Source organism: Pristis pectinata, chromosome 5 (assembly GCF_009764475.1).
Source record: "Pristis pectinata isolate sPriPec2 chromosome 5, sPriPec2.1.pri, whole genome shotgun sequence".
NCBI classification, from domain to species: Eukaryota; Metazoa; Chordata; class Chondrichthyes; order Rhinopristiformes; family Pristidae; genus Pristis; species Pristis pectinata.
Genome location: NC_067409.1, coordinates 69,644,363 through 69,667,452, shown reverse-complemented (window position 1 = coordinate 69,667,452; position 23,090 = coordinate 69,644,363). Strand labels below are relative to the sequence as shown.

The 23,090-nt window shown below is 42.8% G+C and overlaps 1 protein-coding gene across 2 annotated transcripts in view; it reads left to right on the top strand.

Annotated features, from left to right (window-relative positions):
• The window catches only part of ulk4 (unc-51 like kinase 4), a 527,384-nt gene that overhangs the window by 68,792 nt on the left and 435,502 nt on the right, over positions 1–23,090 (top strand). For both annotated transcript variants that reach the window (XM_052015441.1, XM_052015440.1), the window contains exons 13-14: positions 11,540–11,617; positions 14,957–15,017. In XM_052015441.1, coding sequence (XP_051871401.1) covers positions 11,540–11,617; positions 14,957–15,017 — 139 coding nt within the window. The remainder of the gene's footprint in view (positions 1–11,539; positions 11,618–14,956; positions 15,018–23,090) is intronic.

The following is a 23,090-nucleotide window of genomic DNA, read 5'->3' as shown; positions in this document are numbered from 1 at the left end:
TTGCATTCCATCATTGACATCTCTCCCTCCTTCAAAGAAAAGCCTTGAACCTGCCCGTGTACTCTTATTCCTATTCTTATTCCTTCTGTTCCTTTTAACCATCTCCATCTGTCACTGGCAGCTGGTTGGAGAATTGAATCATGGATGTCAATGGCTGCCATATGTCAACATAAACCAGTTTTGGTGTTAAAGATTTTTTGGTATAATTTACTTATGTTTTTTTTGACCCCCTATTTTCCAACAGTGGCACTCTCAAATTCTTCCTTAAGTGAAATTTTGTTTATCCAGGAGGCTGGGTGAAGTAAATCAAAATATCATGGAACAAAGAACACTACGGAACAAAGAACACTACAGCACAAGAACAGGCCCTTCAGTCTATGATGTTGTGCTGAACTAATGATGCCTAATTAAACTAAATCCTTGTCTGCATGTGGTCCATATCCCTCCATTGTATGCATTATTGATCAGCCTATCTTAGAGCCTCTCCAACACCTGTATCGTATCTGCCTCCACCACCACTCCGGGCAGCACATTCCAGGCACCCATATATAACAATTATGTGTGTGTGTATACAGTATGTGTATATATATTTAAAAAAAACTTGGTCAGCTCATCTCCTTTGAACTTTCCCCTTCTCACCTAAAATGTATGCCCGCCAGTATTAGACATTTTGACCCTTGGAAAAAGATACTGACTGTCCACTATATCTGTGCTTCTCATAACCTTGTGTATTTCTATCACGTCTCCCCTCTGTCTTCCCTCAGCCTTCACCGCTCCAGAGAAAGCAACCCGAGTTTGTCCAACCTCTCCTTGTAGCATATGCCCTCTAATCCAAGCAGCATCCTGGTAAACCTCTTCTGCACCCTCCCCAAAGCCTCCACATCCTTCCCATAATGGGGCAAACAGAATCGAATGCAATACTCCAGATGCAGCCTAACCAGAGCTTTATAAAGCTGCAGCTTAACTTCCTGACCTTTGAACTCAGTGCATCGACTAATAAAGGCAAGCATGCCGTATGCCTTCTTAACCATATTATCAACCTGTGCAGTCACTTTCAGGGAGCTATGGACTTAGGCCCCATGATTTCACTCAACGCTGTTAGGGTCCTACCATTAACTGTGTGCTGTCCCTTTATATTTGATCTCCCAAAGTGCAACACCTCACATTCTCCTGGGTGAAACTCCCATCTGCCATTTCTCTGCCCATATCTGCAACTGATCTATATCCCACTGTATCCTTTCGCAATCTTCTACACTATCCACAAAACCACCAAACTTTGTGTCATCTGCAAACTTACTAACCCATCCATCCACACTTTCATCCAAGTTATTATATATATCACAAACAGGAGAAGTACTAGTACAGATCTCTGCAGAACATTACTGGCTACGGACCTCCAGCCTGAATAAGACCCATCAACCACGACCCTCTGTCCTACAGGCAAGCTAATTCTGAATCCAAACACATGCATCATATGAATCTTAATCTTCTGGATGAGCCTACCATGAGGCACCTTCTCGAGTGCCTTATTAAAATCCATGTTGACAACATCCACTGCCCTACCTTCTTCGACCACCTTCTTCACCTCCTCGAAAAGCTCAATCAAGTTAGTAAGACGACTTCTCCTGCACAAAGTCAAGCTGACTGTCCCTAATTGGGCCATAGTTTTCCAAATGCTCATTAATCCCTAAGAATCCTCTCCAATAGCTTCCCTACCACTGATGTGAGACTCACCAGTCCAGGATTATCCCTATTTTCCTTAAACAACAGAACAACATTAGTCCTCTGGGATGTTGCCTGTGGCTAGAGAGGACACGAAAATCTTGGTCAAGGCCTCAGCAATCTCATCTCTTGTCTATCTTAATAATGGGGTTTCTGCCATCAGGCCTTGGAGACTTACCCATCTTAATGTTTTTCTAGAGACCCAATACCATCTCTTTCTATATCTCAAAATGCCCTAGCATATTAGCATGCTCCATACTGATCTCACTATCCTCCATGTCCTTCTCCTTGGTAAATACCAATGCAAGGTACTCATTTATTCATAATGAACCTCATCCAGATGCTTTGCTTCACAATGTTTAGTTTCAGCAATAAATAAATTGAATGTGGTGCATTGTTCATTACGGCAAAAGAACAATTCTGTAAATTGAAGTCTCACACCATATCTCCTAAGGAGTCAAAATGATGATAGGTAGAAATGGCCAGTACTGATACAGACAGAAAGAGTGAGTGAGGGAATTCATCATGCCCAGAGAGAAGGTGAAATGCTGTTTCTCAAGCTTCCATTGGTTTCAACTTATTTTCTGCTTTCTGCTTGTCATTTTGGCTCAATTTTTCTTTTTTCTATTTGTATTCTGGCCTGGTTAATATTCCCATTGCCTTGCTATTAGCAACAAATTACACAAAGAAGAAACTTAACTACCACATTAAGTTACTTGTTCCACCCATCCCTTGCCCACTTTCTCTTCTGGAAACTAATTTTGTTTCCACTCAGTTCTGATGAAGAGTCCCAGGCCTGAAATACTAACTATTTCTCTTTCCATTGATACTGCCTAACCTGAGTGTTTCCAGTATTTTTTGTTTTTATTTCTGACTCGGTCATTGTGGATTTCTGAAAGGGAAATAGTGCTTGGAAGTTTTGGGGAGTTGACCAACAATAGATGAGGGAGTACTAATAGATATGGAACATTTGGATTTTGAGAAAGCTTGTTCTAAATGGGATCAGAGCCTTGTCTGGTGAATAGCAGCCACAGCCCTACCAATCTATACTGCAGTAAGTTTCCCATATAAGAGATTAGTGTGCAAAATTAAAGTACAGGGAATTGGAGGTTAGGTACTGATATGGATAGAGAATTGGTTGGCCAACAGAAAGTAGGAATGATTGGATCTTTTTCTGAGTGTTCGTCAGTGACCATTAGGGTACCACAGGGATCACTGCTTGGTCCCAGCTACTTGTCATATCAATGATTTGGACAAGGGAATTAAATGCGATATCTCCAGATTTGCAGATGAAACGAGGCTGGGGGAGGCTTGAGGAGGGTGCTGGGGAAGCTCCAGGTTGATTTGGACACAGTGAGGGAGTGGGCAGATGTATGACAGATGAAGTTTAATGTGGATAAACGTGAGGTTATCCACTTTGGTGGCAATAACAGAAAGGTATATCATTATCTGACTGGCGATAGATTGGGAAAGGGGGAGGTACTATGAGATCTGGGTGTCCTTATGCAGGTGAGCATATCGGTGCAGCAGGTGACTGAGAAGGGAAACTGTAGCCTTCGTAGTGATAGGATTCGAGTACAGGAGCAGAGATGTCTTGCTGCAGTTCTCCAGGACCTTGTTGGGATCACACCTTGAATGTGACATGCAGTTTCGGTCTCCTTATCTGAGGATGGACGTCGATGTGGTGGATGGAGTTCAGTGAAAATTTGCTGGACTGATCCCTGGAATGGCAGTACCGATGTATGAAGGGTGATTAGATCAATTGGGCTTAGAGTTTAGAAGATTGAGAGGGGATTTGTAAGAAATTCTAATAGGATTAGACAGATTAGAAGCAGGAAAGATGTTCCCGATGACAGGGGAGTACAGGATCAGGGGTCAAGTCAAAGGATTAGGGGTATGCTGTTTAAAACTGAGATGAGAATTTTTTTTTCCCAGACAGTGGTGAACCTGTGAAAGCAGCTGAAGCCAAATCATTGAATATTTTCAAGAAGCATTTGAGTATTGTTCTTCGGGCTAGAGGGATCATAGGATACAGGAAGAAAGCTGGAACAGGGCACTAAATTTGGATGATCAGCCGTCATCATACTGAATGGTGGAGCAAACCTGAAGGGACAAATAGCATACTCCTGCTCCTATTTTTCTTTTTTTCTGTTTGAATTGAATACGATCCGGCAGTTATAGGTTTACTATAGAATTAATGTCACTTTGGCAGCCAGAATCTTCTCTTCACTTTGTTATCGATTGAGCAAATTGTTAGCTGCAAATTGTTACCTGCATGTAAAAAATCTTTCAGCAAAAAATAAAACGCTAGAAGAACCCAGAGGGTTGACCCACTGAGATCTTCCAGCACTACCTTTACTCCAAATTCCAGCTGCTGCAGTCTCTTGTTCCTCCTAGAAATTCCTTCAATTTGTCATTGAATTCTTGCTGTCAAACAGCTCCTTTCTCCCCTCTAGTGGCTTGAAAAGGTATTGCGGTTAATTTTTTTTGGCAGAGTGAGAAAATGCTGGAGATACGAGAGACTTCAATGGCTGTAATCTGGAGCAAAAATAAACTGGAAGAACTCTGCAGGTGGAGCAGTCTTAAAACAATGGGATTGAAGCTGTTCTTGAGCCTGGTGGTACATTCTTTCAGGGTTTTTTATCTTCTGCCTGATGGGAGGGGGAGAGGAGAGAATGTTCAAGGGGGTGGTGTCTTTGATTATGTTGGCCGCTTTACAGAGGCAGCGAGAAGTGTTGACAGAGTCCATGGAGGGGTTTCCATGATGTGCTGAGCTGTGTCCACGACTCTCTTGCAGTTTCTTGCGGTCACAGGTAGAGCAGTTGCCATAATCCAGATAGGATGCTTTCTGTAGTACATCTATAAAAATTGATGAGGGTCATCGGGGGCATGCCAAATTTCTTTAGTCTCCTGAGGAAGTAGAGGCTCTTGTGCACTTTCTGTCTGGCAGTATGATAGTGCTTTGAGTTTGACTCGACTTTTTTTTTAACTATGAGTTCTGTATCCTGATTGCTTTCGGGATGCCACAAAACAAAGTAAATATCACTAGAATACTGCTGGACAGGAAGCAGTTTGATATTGAATCTTTGGTTTCTGTTTGTTGAGTTTGCACTGTGGTAAAATGATTGTCTGACATAAAAAATAAAGTATATAAACATGGGCACCACCAGAAATGTAAAAGTCTTAATATTTGATTGGATCTAAATAGTCCTTTATATAATCTGCAGAACACTGAATGTAAAGGGGAGGAAATGTTTTGGAGTATCTTTTATCTCCTTTTGTCTTGTATGCAATTTAAATGGAAAGATATGCCTTGATAGATTTTTTTAAAATATGTAATTTCTCACTCTGGCAAAGAACTACTACATTGGGTCCCATTGCCTCCAGTTCACTTTGGTGATATCACTGAATTGGCAGATCATGTGTTTCCAGAAAATGCTCGATTGAATATATTGGGTCCTCAGTGCCAAACCATAGCTCCTAACTTCAGGATAAACTGTGATTATGTTAATTCTAATTGAATTTTAACTTGCAATCTCTATCCATTGCTTGGTCATATTGAATGAAGTACCTTAAGTGTTGCGAATATTGGAGATGTACATGACCATCCAATAGTTTGCAAGGTGGACTTTTCTAGTCTGATATGTGAGAAGCACATCGGGATAAGATCCAAAAAGATTTCATTAAAGGCACAGTTCCCCAAAAGGAGCATTCTCCTACTCTCACGTTGGAATCGTTAACACTTCTGTAAAGTACTCATGCTGTTCCCCCTGAATCATTCTTGGAATGGAAGTAACATTGCCTCTTGGCAGGTTCAGTGCAGAGTTCACATATCAGACCATCTCGTGTTTTCAATTCAAAACAGGAACTGTGATTTCGGTCACTATCAGTATAAGTAGGATATAACTGTCCATAGCAGTTTCATGTAGTTAAATCAAAGCCATGTTTCTTCTCCAGGCAGGTGCAAATAATCCATGACACTATTTCAAGGAGCAGAAAAGTGACCTGTGGTGTTTCATCACTACTCAATGTTATCACATTGTTGTTTGTGCAAGTTTGCTGTGTGCAAAGTGGCTGCCATGTTCCCACCATTACAGCAGTTGACTATACGTCAGCTGCACTTGATTGGAATGTACTTTGGAATGTCATACAGCACTACAGCACTGAAACAGGCCCTTTGGCCCATCTAGTCCATGCTGGCCTAATTTTCTGCCTAGTTCCATCTACCTGTTCATGGACCATAGCCCTCCATACCTCTTCCATCCATGCAGCTGTCCAAACTTCTCTTAAATTTTACAATTGAACCCGCATCCACCACTTCCACTGGCAGCTCATTCCACACTCGCACCACCCTCTGAGTGAAGTAGTTCCCCCTCAGATTCCCCTTAAATACTTCACCCTTCACCTTAAACCTATGACCTCTAGTTCTAGTCTCACCCAACCTGAAGGGAAAAAGACTGCATGCATTCACCGTATCTATACCCCTCATAATTTTGTATATCTCTATAACATCTCCCCTCATTCTCCTGCGCTCCAGGGAATAAAATCCTAATCTATTCAACCATTCCCTATAACTCAACATCCTTGTAAATTTTCTCTTCCAAGCGTATTGATATCTTTCTTTGTAGGTAGGTGACCAGAACTGCACATAATATTCTAAATTCAGCCTCGCCAACGTCTTTTACAACTCAACATAACATCCGAACTCCTGTACTCAGTGCCCTGATTTATAAAGGCCAATGTGCCAAAAGCTCTCTTTATGACCCTGTGTGAAAATGTGGTGTCATTTTCAAGGAATTATGGATCTGTATTCCCAAGTCCCTTTCTTCTACCGCACACCTCAGTGCCCTACCATTCACTATGCAAGTCTCACCCTGGTTTGTCCTCCCAAAGTGCATCACCTCACACTTGTCTGTATTAATTCCATCTGCCATTTTTCAGCCTATTTTCCCAATTGGTCCAGATCACACTGCAAGCTTTGATAGCCTCTCATGCTGTCCACTACACCCCCAATCTTGGTGCCATCTGCAAATTTGCTGATCCAGTTTACCACATTATCATCTAAATCATTAATATAGATGATAAACAACAACAGGCCGAGCACCAATCCCTGTAGCACACCACCAGTTTGCTTCCAATTAGAGAGACAACCATCTACTACCACCCTCTGGTTTCTCCCGCTAAGCCAATGTTGAATCCAATTGACTACTTCATCCTGAATGCGAAGTGACTTAACCTTCTGGACCAGCCTCCCATGTGGGATCTTGTCAAAGGCCTTGCTAAAGTCCATGCAGACAACGTCCACTGCCTTCCCCTGATCAACCTTCCTGGTAACCGCCTCAAAAAACTCTGTAAAATTGGTTAGATGAGACCTGCCATGCACAAAGCCAGGTTGGCTATCCCTAAGCTGACCCTGCCTATCCAAATACTTGTATATCCTGTCCCTTAGAATACCTTCCAATAATCTACCCATGACTGACATCAGACTCAACTGGCCTATAAATTCCCGGCTTATTCTGAGGGCCTTTTTTAAACAACGGAACAACATTAACTATCTTCCAGTCCCATGGCTAAGGACATTCTAAATATCTCTGCCAGGGCCCCTGCAATTTCTCCAGCAGCTTCCCACAGGTTCTCAGGGGACACCTCATCAGGCCCCGGGGATTTATCCACCCTAATTCGCTTCAAGACAGCAAGAACCTCCTCTTCTGTAATTCAGATATGGTCCATGTCCTCACTACTCTTTTTTCTTAGTTCCGTGAACTCTTGCGTCTGTCTCTGGAGTAAATACAGATGCAAAAAATTCATTCAAGATCTCATCCATCTCTTTCAGCTCCACGCATAGATGATGACGCTGATCTTCAAGAGGACCAATTTTGTCCCTTACTATCCTTTTGCTCTTACTGTAGCTTTTGGAACCCCTGGGATTCTCTTTCACCTTTAGCCCTCTTGATTTCTCTCTTAAGTGTTCTCTTGCATTTCTTACACTCAAGCGTCTCATTTGATCCTAACTGCCTATACCTGATACGCACCTCCTTTTTCTTCAGGCCTCAATATCCCTAAACCTGTTAGCCTTGCCTTTTATTCTAACAGGAACACACAGATTCTACACTCTCAATATTTCACTTCTGAAGGCCTCCCACTTACCAAGCATCTCTTTGCCTCAAAACAACCTATCCCAATGCACGCTTGGGAGATCCCTTCTGATGCCCTCAAAATTGGCCTTCCTCTGGTTTAGAATCTTAACCCTCGGACCAGTCCTATCCTTCTCCATAGTTCTCTTGGAATTATTATCACTAGATCCAAAGTGTTTCCCTACACTCGCTTCTCACCTGCCCTGTCTCATTCCCAAAGAGGAGATCCAGAGTCATGCTCTCTCTAGCTGGGACCTTTACATGTTGATTAAAGAAACTTTCCTGAACACATTTTACAAACTCTATCCCATCCAGTCCTTTTACAGTATGGGAGTCCCAGTCAATATGTGGAAAGTTAAAATCACCTACTATCGCAGCTTTATATATTCTGCAACTGTCTGCTATCTGTCTACAAATTTGCTCCTCTAAATGCCGCTGACTATTGGGAACTCTATGATATAGTCCCATGAACGTGGTCATCCTATTTTAATTTCTCAGTTCCACCCAAATTGCCTCAGTAGTCGAGCCCTCTAATATGTTCTCTCTGAGCACTGCCATGACATTTTCGCTGATGAGTCATGCCACCCCTCCCCCTTTAAATACCTCCCTCTCTATCATGTCTAAAACAACGCAACTCCAGAACACTGAGCTGCCAGTCCTGCCCCTCCTGCAACCAAGTCTCACTAATGGTGACAACATCATAATTCCACGTATGGATCCATGCTTTAAGTTCATCTGCCTTACCTACAATACTCCTTGCTTTGAAATAGATGCAACTCAGAACATTAGTCCCACCGTGCTCAACCTTTCAGTTTCCATCTTTGCCTTTAGTCTAAACATGCACTATCCCCACAGTCTCTCCACTTGCTGCCATGCTACTCTGGTTCCCACCCCTCTGCAACTCTAATTTAAACCCCCCTCCCCCCGAGCAGCACTAGCCGAAGGCTGTGAAAGGTGCTTTAGAAATGTAAATCTTAATATCACATTTGATTTATGGTTTTGGAGGATTGTAAAGTTTCAGGCTAAATAAACATTGCAATGTTTTCATAAAAACTTTCTGTGGTCATAAAAATGGGCAGTTTGGATGAAAACAAGGAGTTATTTGAAGAGATAAGGCCCACAGTGCAACTCCGCACTAAGAAAGGATTCAGTAGCTTGGTTGTATGTTCAAATGGAAGTGCTACTGTAGGAGTGAAAAATTTTTAAGATGAGTGATTGAATTCAAGTTCCACTTTTGAAAATATAATTTCAGAGAAAATATAGTATTATTGATCAGGACATTTTTGTGTGTGAAGAGGTTAACTGAAGTGATTGGAAGTATTTTGTAATTTATTGAAATGATTCATTCATTCTACCAGTCAGGAAATTTGGTAATAATCCAGCTCTTATTGGACCCAAGTCAACATTCAGAATCTCTGCTCGTGGTGCCAAATACCTGAACTTGCTTGGATTGGCTGCTGTTTTGCCAGTCCAAATGGCAGCTTTGTCTCGGACAGTATTATGGGGGTTTGATGGGTGATTTTCCCCAGCATAACCCTGGGGTGTCCAGCAGTAAGGCAAACAGAGATTTGGTTCTTTTTAATGTCACAGAGTTCTGGATTGACAGTGTGAGTGCTAAGTTTGGAACTTGCTTCAGTTTGCATGGCTGAATGCTGGTCACAGCCAGCGAGGTATGTCCTTCGTCTTTCAGGGCAAAAATCAGGTTGATGTGAAAATTGGGAAAAGTGTCATTTTTGAAAATATTTTAGTTATTGTATTGCCCACCAATCTCCAATGTTGTGTTTAGAAATGAACCAGTTAATTTTTATTGAAGAAACCTTCAAGCTTCAAGAATAAAAAGTTTACCAGTGCAAATCAGACACTGTGATTGTAAAATAGATATTGTAGTAAATGCTGCCTATTAGATGGTTCTGCAACCATATTGTAGTATTTATTAATATTGTCTGTTGTTGAAAGATAGCACATGAGTTTCTGCAGTGCTTTAACTGTTAGGTGCTTTAAGATCAGCAGAGGTGTAAAAACAGAGGGATTTAGTGGGGTGAAGCTCCTGATTATGTTGCCCAGATGAGATGGGTTGGAAAATGGTCAAGGTCAAACTTGGAGGAACAGCAATTTCTGTGAATGGTGGAGGGCATTAGCCAGATTGATTGTAGATGGGGTGGGTGCCAGGCAGGGCAAAGCCCATGTCAGTGCAAACATGAGTTTTTAAGAATTTTAATTTGGAAGCAATGGGGGAGCAGGAGCCAGTCAACAAGGACTCAGTCCAGAATGAATTATTATTGTTGAAATGAGCTGAACTAAATTGAGGGTGAAAGATTGTGTGCTTTGTCTGAGTCACTTCCCGACCTGACGCAGGCATGATGATGGTTTCTGTGGCAGGTAAGCTGAGGTAAAGTGAAAGTTCAGCAGTGAAATGAATGTAAAAATAGGCACTCGTGACAAATGGTTGGGGTCGGTTAGAAATCATGGTTATGAGAAATCTGATTCTAATTGCAACAGTGGTCAAGGATTGTGGTTGAAACAGATGAGGCAAGGGTGATTATGGGCTAAGTGTGACGATTTCAGTCTTTGCAATATTTAGTTAGAGGTTGCAGCTCATCCGGTAACACAAGGGAAATTGATAACATTGACTGCAGCACCGTTATTTGGCATGATGATTGAGCAGTTACCAGCAAGTTTGGATTTGTTCTCGTTTTGAATCTTCAGTGTTAGCACGGTTCATCCAGTAATAACTTAGTTATGGGGACAAAAGAGACTGCAGATGCTGGAATCTGGAGCAACATCTGTGCAAGGAAGGGAATTGTTGAGGTTTTGACCTAAACGTTGACCATTTCCTTACACCCACAGATGCTGCTCGATCCACTGAGTTCCTCCGACAGATTGTTAGTAACTCTGTTGTGTCTCATACTATTGCCAGTGAAGTACACTTGGAGAATAAGAAAAATTTCTTTTCTCTTTTTCATTGTTTGCTCAGTGTAGCATTGTTTATTGCAAATTCAGTTCTAAGATTCTGTAAAACTTAAACATGACTTGAATAGTTTGCAGGATCAACAACATTGCATTTTTGTGGGGAATTTATGGTTTTGTTTACAGATTTTAAATCTACAATGATAATCACATTTACCTTAAGATGTAAACCTGTGCTATCGGTTAGTCACTGTTGTATGCAAATAGTAGACTTAAAAGCAAAATACAACAGATGCTGGACATTTGAAACAGAAAATATTGGAGATACTGGTCAAACAGCGTCTGTGGAGAGAGAAACCAAGTTGATGTTTCAGGTCAATGCCCTTTCTTCTTTCTTGTTGTGTTCATTTGTAGTTTTATGATTCTCTGAGTTTTCCAGAAGATATAACAGAATCGCTTTATGATATTATCAAAATGGGATTTCGTTAGAATGGTTATGCCCATGTCAGGAACTTCTCTTAACCTGGAGATCAAAAGTCCAAGCTAGTAACACATAATTGTACCCATTGTGTTCACCTGTAATTACAACACAATAAAGTTATCCAACCAGTCTCCATTGTAAATGTATAGGTATGAATAGTAACGGGTAACATTCACAGCAGTGTGTATAGATGTGACTTTTTAATGTATTTATGGTTATTGTTTGCAGATTAATTTCATTATATGTTTTGTACAGTTTTGTTCTTGTGAAACTTTATATATTTGTCAACCATTAGGATATGACCTCCGAGATCAAGCGGCTTACGTACACTGATGCTGATCTTATAGTGACACCCATTATGGACAACCCCAAGGTAACTAAAAGTTTGCTTTAATATAACTTAAAGATTTGTTTTTATTTGCATTTCTTTTTAGCTTAGTTGATTTTTCTTAGTGATTCAGTTTTCTTCCAGGAATATTTATTAGTGTTATCGGATGTACACAAACACCCTCCTCCTTTCTGCAGACCAGTTTACTGAAGTATTCATGTTAGACACTAAGAACTAGGAATATTTCCTTCCTTTGTTAATGCATTGATCTGCAAGGATAAATTGCTTCGAAACCAAAGGATTTGAAATTGCGGGAAAGGAAGCTGTTTATAGTTACACAGTAGCTCAGTGTTTCTGCACAATATCATACAAATGATGCTAAATGTAAACCATTTCGTATGTGTTTGTGTGTGTGTGTGTGCTTGATAACTTTTGGGTCCGTCTTTTATACTCTTTCTCTCAGTGACACTGGCTGTTTCCTTTTTAAAGACAAAAGCACAGTGGTCTTGCAATCAAGTTTTGTGTATCCAGTCCCCAATATCACATTCGACATCTGGGACATAAAAATGGTATTTTCTTCTGGCTTGTCCTAGATATTATGGTTTTCTTTTGTACTCAAAATGCTCTTCAGTCGTTTGGAAGGTGGGCTGATAGTGTTTTGACGAAGTCAGACAACTGTTGAGCTACTTCATTTGTGGTAAATGATCAGATCTCTCCCTATCATAACTCACTACTTTCTTGTCCACACAGAGGGAAGTAATGAAAAAAATACATCACACTGATTTTATTTTCTCATCAGCCAATTTTTGCTTCCTGATCCTGGCCAACTGAGACAAAAGTGGAACCAAAACAAAACAGAAATGCTGAAAATGATGAGCAGGTCATGCATCATTTGTGGAGTCTGTGTTTCAGGTCAACAATCCTGATCAGAACTGGGGAAGTGAAAAAACAGTTGTGGGGGGCGGTGTGGTCGGGGGAGAGGCTGCAGTGAGAGATTGTGGAAGGGGGAAGGGACGGAATGTTTATGTTAGGGTGGAAACCAAGGGTTTCCTGGGATCAATTACTTCCAGTGCTCACAGTTAGAGCCAGAGAAAAAACAAAGAAAGCTATAGGAACAGTGACATAGCAGTTGCTGGAAATCTGGAACAAAATACTGGAAATATTCAGCAGATCAGGCAATATCTGGAGAGAAAGATCATGTTGCACCTGCACAGCTCTGATGCAAGGAAGGGCCAGTTACCTGAAATCATTGAATTCAACATTGAGTTCTGAGCCCAGTGCCCAAATGGAAAATAAACTGCTGTTTCTTGAACTATCATTGGGATTCGTTAGAGCAGCGTAGGAGGCAACACAAAAATCAGAGTGGGACAGGGATAGAGAAGATAAGTGGAGGAGTAGGGAGCATAGAGGAAATAGAAAGGATGCAGAGGGACCTAGACAGTTTAGGAGAATGGGCAAGGAAATGGCAGATGAGATTCAATGTTGAGAAATGTGCAGTTGTATGCTTTGGAAGCAGAAATAAGCGGGTAGATTATTATCTAGAAGGAGAGAAGATTGAAAGTACGGTAGTACAAAGGGACTTGGGGGTACTCATGCAGGATACCTTAAAAGTTAACCACCAGGTTGGATCGGTGGTTAAGAAAGCGAATGCTATGTTGGCATTCATCTCGAGAGGTATAGTGTATAAAAGTAAGGAAGTGTTGATGAGGCTCTACGGGGCACTAGTGAGGCCTCATTTGGAATACTGCGCAGTTTTGGGTCCCGCATCTTAGGAAGGATGTGCTGACGTTGGAGAGGGTTCAGAGGAGATTTACGAGAATGATTTCGGGAATGAAAGGGCTTGCGTATGATGAGCGTTTGTCGGCTCTTGGACTGTACTCACTGGAGTACAGAAGGATGAGAGGGGACCTCGTAGTGACATTTAAAATGTTGACAGGAAAGGATAGAGTAGATGTGGCTAGGCTGTTTCCCTTGGTGGGCGAGTCCAGGACCAGAGGGCACAATCTTAGAATTAGAGGGTACAGTTTCAAGACAGAGATGAAGAGAAATTTCTTTACCCAGAGGGTGGTGAAATTGTGGAACTCCTTGCCACGCACAGCAGTGGAGGCCAGATCAGTGGGGGTGTTCAAGGAGGAGATAGACAGATATCTAAATAGTCAGGGTATCAAGGGATATGGGGATAAGGCTGGAAAATGGGATTAGAATAGTTTTTTTTTCCCACCCCATTTCTTTTTCCCTTTTCCTTGGAGCAGACTCGATGGGCCGAATGGCCTGCTTCTGCTCCCTTGTCTTGTGATCTTGTGATTACAATGACAGGGAACTGGAAGCTTGGTCACTACTGCAGACTGAATGGAGGTGTTCTGCAAAGCAGTCACTCAATTTGTACTTAGTTGCTCTCATTGCAGAGGAGACCACATTGTACGTTACAAATGCAATATATTAAATTGGAAGAAGTGCAAGTTTACTGCTTTATTTGGGAAGACTGTTTGAGTCTCTGGATGGTGGGAAGGGATGAGCTAAAAAGGCTGGTGTTTGCATCCACCCTGCTTCCTGTAAAGGCTCCATTCCATGCTTCAAGTTTCTCTGTCTCCTCACTTCTGTTCTGATGACGAGACATTCCACACTAGTGCCTTTGAGATGTATTCCTCCTTCCTTAACTGCGCTTCCTCTCTTGTGTAGTTGACAGGGTTTTCAAATGTCTCCCCAGTTTCCCATACTTTTTTGCTCCATTACTCTCTCTTCCCATCCAGAGCAAGGATAGTGTTCCCCTTGCCATCATCTTCCACTCCACCAGTCCTTGTATTCAATTGTAAGCTGTGGCACTTTCAAATCAAACGGCAAGACTGAGCAGCCATTGCCAATTTTCTTTGAAGGAGCAATTTACTCAATGTGACAGCCCCATTTGAAAAGAGGTGATTTTGTTGGTTGTATCATCTGATCAGATTGGAAGAGGGTTTCATGCCCACCATCAGTATAAAGAAAACATTGATGCCAAGGCAGGGAGTTTCATCAGATCCATGAATCATCCTTGATGAGAATCTGTTGGAAGTGGTTCAAAATCCTTATTTAATGAACTGAGTTGGCATCTTGAATTTCATGCTAGGACTTATTTGCTTTCTGTTTCCATTTTTTCTTCTGAATTAGTTTATTTTTTTGTGGTGTTAAACATATTAATCTTTATAGAACATAGAAGAGTGCAGCATAGGAACAGGTCCTTCAGCCCACGATGTCTGTGCCGAACATGATAGGAAATTAAACTAATCTCTTTTGCCAGCACATGATCCATATCCCTTCATTCCCTGCATATTCATGTGCTTGTCTAAATGCCTCTTAAACTGTAAATTGTCACAGTAAACTTATTTCTTTGTGAATTTTGTGTTATAGATTTTGAAGCCAGCGCCCATGAAGTTCGATGCTAAAACTCTCAGTGTTCCAGCCTATTCAGGTAAGCTTTAGGAGCAGCTTCCTACACAGGTCACACTCAACATTATACTGAACATAGAACACAGAAAAACTACAGCACAATTCAGGCCCTTCGGTCCACAAAGCTGTGCCGAACATTTCCCTACCCTAGAAATTACTAGGCTTACCCATAGTCCTTTATTTTATTCAGCTCCATGTACCTATCTAACAGTCTCTTGAAAGACCCTATCGTATCCGCCTCCACCACCGTTTCCGGCAGCCCATTCCACACACTCACCACTCCCTGAGTAAAAAACTTACCCCTGACATCTCCTCTATATCTACTCCCCAGCACCTTAAACCTATGTCCTCTTGTGACCACCATTTCAGCCCTGGGGAAAAGCCTCTGACTATCGACCCAATCAATACCTCTCATCATCTTATACACTTCTATCAGGTCCCCCCTCATCCTCCATCTCTCCAAGGAGAAAAGGCCGAGTTCCCTCAGCCTGCTTTCATAAGGCATGCTCCGCATTCCAGGCAGCATCCTTGTAAATCTCTTCTGCACCCTCTCTATGGCTTCTACATCTTTCCTGTAGTGAGGCGACCAGAACTGAGCACAGTACTCCAAGTGGGGTCTGACCAGGGACCTATATAGCTGCAACAATACTTCTCGGCTCCTAAATTCAATTCCCCGATTGATGAAGGACAATGCACCGTATGCCTTCTTAACCACAGAGTCAACCTGTGCAGCCGCTTTGAGCGTCCTATGGACTCGGACCCCAAGATCCCTCTGATCCTCCACACTGCCAAGAGTCCTACCATTAATACTATATTCCGCCAACATAATTGACCTACCAAAATGAACCACTTCACACTTATCTGGGTTGAACTGCATCTGCCACTTCTCAGCCCAACTTTGCATCCTATCTATGTCCCTCTGTAACCTCTGACAGCCCTCCAAACTATCCACAACACCCCCAACTTTTGTGTCATCCGCAAACTTACTAACCCACCCCTCCACTTCCTCATCCAGGTCATTTATAAAAATCACAAAGAGTAAGGGTCCCAGTACAGATTCCTGAGGTACACCACTGGTCACTGACCTCCACTCAGAATACGACCCTTCAACAACCACCCTTTGCCTTCTGTGGGCCAGCCAGTTCTGGATCCACACTGCAATGTCCCCTTGGATCCCATGTCTCCTCACCTTCTCCATAAGCCTCGCATGGGGTACCTTACCAAACGCCTTGCTGAAATCCATATACACTACATCTGCTGCTCTCCCTTCATTGATCTGTTTAGTCACATCCTCAAGAAATTCAATCAGGCTCATAAGGCAGGACCTGCCCTTGACAAAGCCATGCTGACTATTTGTAATCATATTATACCTCTCCAAGTGTTCATAAATCCTGCCTCTCAGGATTTTCTCCATCAGCTTACCAACCACTGAGGTAAGACTCACCGGTCTATAATTCCCTGGGCTATCCCTACTCCCCTTCTTGAATAAGGGAACAACATCCGCAACCCTCCAATCTTCCTGAACCTCTCCCGTCTCCATCGACGACGCAAAGATCATCGTCAGAGGCTCCGCAATCTCCTCCCTCGCCTCCCACAGCAACCTGTGGTACATCCCACCCGGTCCTGGCGTCTTATCTAACTTGATGCTTTCCAAAAGTTTCAGCACCACCTTCTTTCTAATATCTACATGCTCAAGCTTTTCAGGCCGCTGCAAGTCCCCACTACAATCCCCAAGATCTTTTTCCATAGTGAATACTGACATAAAGTATTCATTAAGTACCTCCGCTATTTCTTCCGGATCCATACACACTTTCCCACTGCTGCACTTGATAGGCCCTATCCTTTCGCATCTTATCCTCTTGCTCTTCAGATACTTGTAGAACCCCTTGGGGTTTTTCTTAATCCTGCCCGCCAAGGCCTTCTCATGTCCTCTTCTGGCTCTCCTAATCTCTTTCTTAAGTTCCTTCCTTTTAGCCTTGTACTCTTCCAGATCTCTAACATTACCTACTTTTGTATGCTTTTCTTTTCCTTTTGACTAGATTTATTATAGCCTTCGTACACCACGGTTCCTGTATCTTCTCGTGACTCCCCTGTCTCATCGGAACATGTCTGTGCAGAACTCCACACAAACACCCCCTGAATATTTGCCACGTATCTTCCGTACTTTTCCCAGAGAACATGTGTTCCCAATTTACTCTTCCAATTTCCTGCCTGAGAACCTCATAATTCCCTTTACTCCAAGTAAACGCCTTTCTAGTCTGTCTGTTCCTATCTCTCTCCAGTGCTAAAGTAAAGGATCATAAAAATTATGATCACTATCACCAAAATGTTCACCCACTGAGAGATCTGACACCTGACCAGGTTCATTTCCCAATATCAAATCAAGCACAGCCTCTCCTCTTGTAGGTCCATCTACATTCTGTGTCGAGAACCCTTCCTGAACACACCTAACTCCACTCCATCTAAACCCCTCACTGTCTGGGGATGCCAGTCGATGTTTGGGAAATTAAAATCCCCCATCACAACAACTCTGTTATTCTCACACCTTTCTAGGATCTGCTTCCCTATCTGCTCCTCAATAACCCTGTCACTATTGGGTGGCCTATAAAAAACACCCAGTAACGACCCCTTCCTGTTCCTGACCTTCATCCACAGACTCCGTAGACAATCCCTCCACAACGTCCACCTTTTCCGCAGCCGTGACACTATCTCTGATCAACAGTGCCGCTCCCCCCACCTCTTTTGCCTCCCTCCCTGTCCTTTCTGAAACATCTAAAACCCGGCACTTGAATCAACCATTCCAGCCCCGGAGCCATCCAAGTCTCCGTAATGGCCACCACATCATAGCTCCAAGTATCGATCCAAGCTCTAAGCTCATCCGCCTTGTTCACAATACTCCTTGCATTAAAATGGACACATCTCAAGCCTGTCTGAACACTTCCCTTCTCTATCACCTGCCTATGTTTTTACTCCTAGCTTCCTCTATTTGAGAGCCAAACACCTCTTCCCCAGTCTCTCCAGTACAGATCCCACCCCCCCAGCAATTCTAGTTTAAACTCTCCCCAGTAGCCTTAGCAAACCTCCCCGCCAGTATGTTGGTCCCCCTGGGATTCAAGTGCAACCCATCCTCTTTGAACAGGTCATACCTGCCCCAAAAGAGGCCCCAATGATCCAGAAGACTGAATCCCTGCTCCGTAATCCAATCCCTCAACCACGCATTTAACCTCCTCCTCATTCTGTTCCTATACCCACTGTCACTTAGCACAGGCAGTAATCCGGAAATTACTAGAGGTCCTCCTTCTCAACTTGCTTCCTAATTCTCTATAGTCTCTTTTCAGGACCTCATTCCTTTCCCTACCTATGTCGTTGGTACCTATATGTACCACGACCTCTGGCTGTTCTCCTTCCCCCTTCAGGATAACTTGGACGCGATCAGAAACATCCCAGACCCTGGCACCTGGGAGGCAAACTACCTTCCGAGTTTCTTTTCTGCGTACACAGAATCGCTTGTCTGCCCACCTAACTGTAGAGTCCCCTATCACTAGTGCCCTCCTCACTCCTTCCCTACCCATCTGAGCCACAGGGCCGGGCTCTATGCCAGAGACACTGCCACTGTTGCTTCCCCCAGGTAGGCTGTCTCCCCCAACAGTACTCAAACAGGAGTACTTATTGTCAAGGGGTACAGCCACAGGGGTACTCTCTAGTACCTGACTCTTCCCCTTCCCCTTCCCCCTCCTGACTGTGACCCAATTGCCTGATTCCGATGGTCCCGGTGTTACCACCTGCCTATAACTCCTCTCTATCACCTCCTCACTCTCTGACCAGACGACAGTCATCGAGCTGCATCTCCAGTTCCCTAACACGGTCCCTCAGGAGCTTCAGCTTGACACACCGGGCGCAGACGTAGCCTTCCCGGAGGCAGGGAGACTCCGGGAACTCCCACATCTGACACTGAGTACAGGAAACCTCACTCATACTCCTTCTGTAACTTGTCACCTACCTTTCCTCGCCCCTTTACGCCGAAGCCCCTTAAGTCAAAGCCCAGAACACTCTGCTCCCTCTCGCTCCACTGCCCACTCCGACGCTGCCCGCTGTATAGGCTGTTTGCCCTTTAAACTGCCTGTGCCGCGCCTGCGCAGTCCAGCCCCCACTCTACCGCTCAAAACTTTTAAAACACTTATAAAAGTACCTTATAAAAAATCTAACCCTAATAATTACAACCCTATTTAAAACTAACCCTTATAATTAATACACTAATAAAAATGATAAAAAAAGAAAAACTTTTCTGCTCTGAAGCGAAACCCACAAAGCCTCTGGTTTTTTTTCTGTCCCCACTTTTTAAACTGCCTGCACCGCGCCTGTGCAGTCCAGCCCCCACTCTACCGCTTAAAACTTTTAAAACACTTATAAGAGTTAAAACTGTACCTTAAATTTTTCCATTTTCAATTCCTTTTTGATTGCAATATAAACTTTCTGCAGAGCTGAGGAGGGTATTGGGGAAATGGAGTTTCATGGTAATGGAAAGATGAATAAAGGAGGAATGTTGGGGTGGAAAACCATAGCTTTGGGAATTGAGACTTGGGTTTCTACGAAAGCTTCTGCATTGCGTGATTCGGCCTGAGTGAATAGCTGGGGGAAGTAACAATTTCACTGGCAAAGCAACAGAGTTTATGACTTGCTAAAATATATGGATTTAGCTTTCCCATCCTGATTCACCTTTTGATTCATCCATGACAATATTTGGAAGGTTGTGACATTGTATGGAGTTGCTTCTGGAAGTGTTGGAGATGGCTTGGATTGAATAGTAATCATTTGTGTATGATGTTAATCAGGACACTGGCCACAACATAATTTGAATTGTCCTTTCATCCCTAAATAAACTGGAGACTGGATTTAAAATCTCAAAAATGTGCATCTTTAACTGTTGAGTGCTGTATTGCTAATGTTAGTTCACGCTGTGTGCTTGAACCTGAAGTCAGACCTGACTCCATAACCTTCCGATTTAAGGGTGAGAGTCCTCTTGTATCATGGGGGAAATTGAACAATTAATATTCTGCCTGTGTAAATGATACATTTAATTCCTTTATAGTTTCTATTTCTAATCTTTATAGTTTCTATTTCTAATCTTAAAGAATAGGTTGACTGTGGGAGAAAAACCAAAAATTTGATTTGCCACCAAGATAACCAATTTAATCAACAAAATCACCATTACTGAATAAGCAGAAGAGTGAAAAATGTGCATTGTTAATTACTAAATAATTCATTACAATTTGCCCTTGTGTTTCCCGTATGATTTAACATTCAGCCCACTGTTCTGAGCACAATAATGCAACAATCGCCATTCACCACTCAAGTTGCACTTACCGAGAAGTTGATTCCACTGGCCCTCTGCAACTTCGCTATGGGCTATGTAATGGTGAACTTGAACTCCTGTGCACTTGAACTCCTTCAACAGGCTTTGACTAAAAACAAAGATAAGAACTAGGGTTTTTCTGTCAAAGATGTGGAAGTAAATGGTTAAAAAGACTATTTCAAAATTAATTAAAAATAAAAAGGAATAATTACAACATACGAAAAATCTGAAAATGGTTATAAATGTGTCACTTCAGAACAATTTATTTATTTTTCTTTTTACATCTTTAACTGTGGACCTAGACTCTCCAAAAAAAAAATCATTGGAGTATCTCGTCTTGAGATCTCACCTGGTGTAGGATCAGGAAGATAATTTGCCATACTGGGGTATGCCAGCCAGACTGGGCCCACCACTGGACTTCACATGGAGCACAATGACTTGTGGCACCATATGTCATTCATTCTGTCTCAGACTCAGAAGGAAAGGCTATGGATGTTGTCTACGTGGACTTTAGTAAGGCCAATGACAAGGTCCCACATGGGAGGTTAGTTCAGAAGGTTCAGACACTAGGTATCCATGGAGAGGTTGTAAACTGGATTCGAAATTGGCTGTGTGGGAGAAGACAGAGAGTGGTAGTGGATGATTGTTTCTCAGACTGGAGGCCTGTGACTAGTGGTGTGCCTCAGGGATCTGTGCTGGGTCCATTGTTGTTTGTTGTCTATATCAATGATCTAGATGATAATGTGGTAAATTGGATCAGCAAGTTTGCTGATGACACTAAGATTGGTGGCGTTGTGGACAGCGAGGAAGACTTTCAAAGCTTGCAGAGGGATGTGGACCAACTGGAAAAATGGGCCAGAAAATGGCAGATGGAATTTAATGCAGACAAGTGTGAGGTGTTGCATTTTGGAAGGACAAATCAAGGTAGGACATACACAGTAAATGGTAGGGCACTGAGGAATGCGGAGGAACAAAGGGATGTGGGAGTTCAGATACAAAATTCCCTGAAAGTGGTGTCACAGGTAGACAGGGTTATAAAGAATGCCTTTGGCATCCTGGCAGTCATAAATCAAAGTATTGAGTATAGGAGTTGGGATGTTATGGTGAGGTTGTAGAAGACATTGGTGAGGCCAAATTTGGAGTATTGTGTGCAGTTCTGGTCACCTAACTATAGGAAGGATATCAGTAAGATTGAAAGAGTGCAGAGAAGATTTACTAGAATGTTGCCGGGTCTTCAGGAGTTGAGTTACAGGGAAAGATTCAACAGGTTAGGACTTTATTCCTTGGAGTATAGAAGAATGAGGGGAGATTTGATAGAGGTTTACAAAATTATGAGGGGTATAGCGAGTAGGCTCTTTCCACCTAGATTAGGAGAGATAGGTACAAGAGGACATGGCTTTGGGTGAAAGGGGAAAGGTTTAGGGGGAACATTAGTGGGAACTTCTTCACTCAGAGAGTGGTGGGAGTTTTCGAATGAGCTGCCATCTGACGTGGTAAATGCGGGCTCACTCTTAAGTTTTAAGAATAAATTGGATAGATACATGGATGGGAGAGGTCTGGAGGGTTATGGACAGGGTGCAGGTCAATGTGGAATAAAGTTTCAGCACAGACTAGAAGGGCTGAATGGCCTGTTTTCTGTGCTGTAGTGTTCTGTGGACTTCTGTGTTTGATTGAGCATGTGCAGAAAGCTGAGATCTTCTGAAGTTTCAATGGCTGAACAGATACAAAATTGCAGAGATTGACAAGTAAAGTTAATAGATTTGCTTTCCCTTTCTTCCTTTCAAGTGTGTAGTGAAAAACTTGTCTTGCATACTGTTCATACAGATCAATTTATTACATAGTGCAATGAGGTAGTATGAGGTAAAACAATAACAGAATGCAGAATAAGATGTTACAGTTCCAGAGAAAGTGCAGTGCAGGCAGACAATAAGGTGTAAGGTCATAACGAGGTAGATTGTGAGGTCAAGAGTCAGGTACTCAGGAACCAGTCAATAGTCTTATAAGAGCGAGATAGAAGTTGTCCTTGAGCCTGGTGGCGCATGCTTTCAGGCTTTTGTTTCTTCTGCCCGATGGGCGGTGGGGGGGGGGGGTGGTTGGGGGGAGGGGGAGAAGAGAGAATGTCCGGAGTGGATGGGCACTTTGATTATGCTGGCTACTTTACCGAGGCAGTGAGAAGTATAGACTTTCCATGGAGGGGAAGCTGGTTTCCATGATGTGCTGAGCTGTGCCACAACTCTGCAGTTTCTTGCGGGCATGGGCAGAGCAGTTGCCGCACCAAGTCCTGATGCATGGGGATAGAATGCTTTCTATGGAGCATTGATAAGAATTGGTGAGGGTCAATAGGGACATGTCAAATTTCTTTAGCCTCCTGAGGAAGAAGAGGTGTGGTGAGCTTTCTTGGCCATGGTGTCTACGTGGTTGAACAGGCTATTGGTGATGTTCACTCCTCGGAACTTGAAGCTCTCAACCTTCTCGACTTCAGCACCATTGATTAGACAAGAGCTTGTACACTGCTCACATTCCTGAGGTCAATGACCAGCTCTTTTGTTTTGCTGACATTGAGGGAAAGGTTGTTGTCATCACACATGTCACTAGGCTCTCTATCTCCGTCCAATACTCCGAATCTTCGTTATTTGAGATATGGCCCACTAGGGTGGTATCATCTGCAAACGTGTAGATGGAGTTAGAGTAGAATCTGTCCATGCATTCATGAGTGTATAGGGGGGTAGAGTTGGGGGCTGA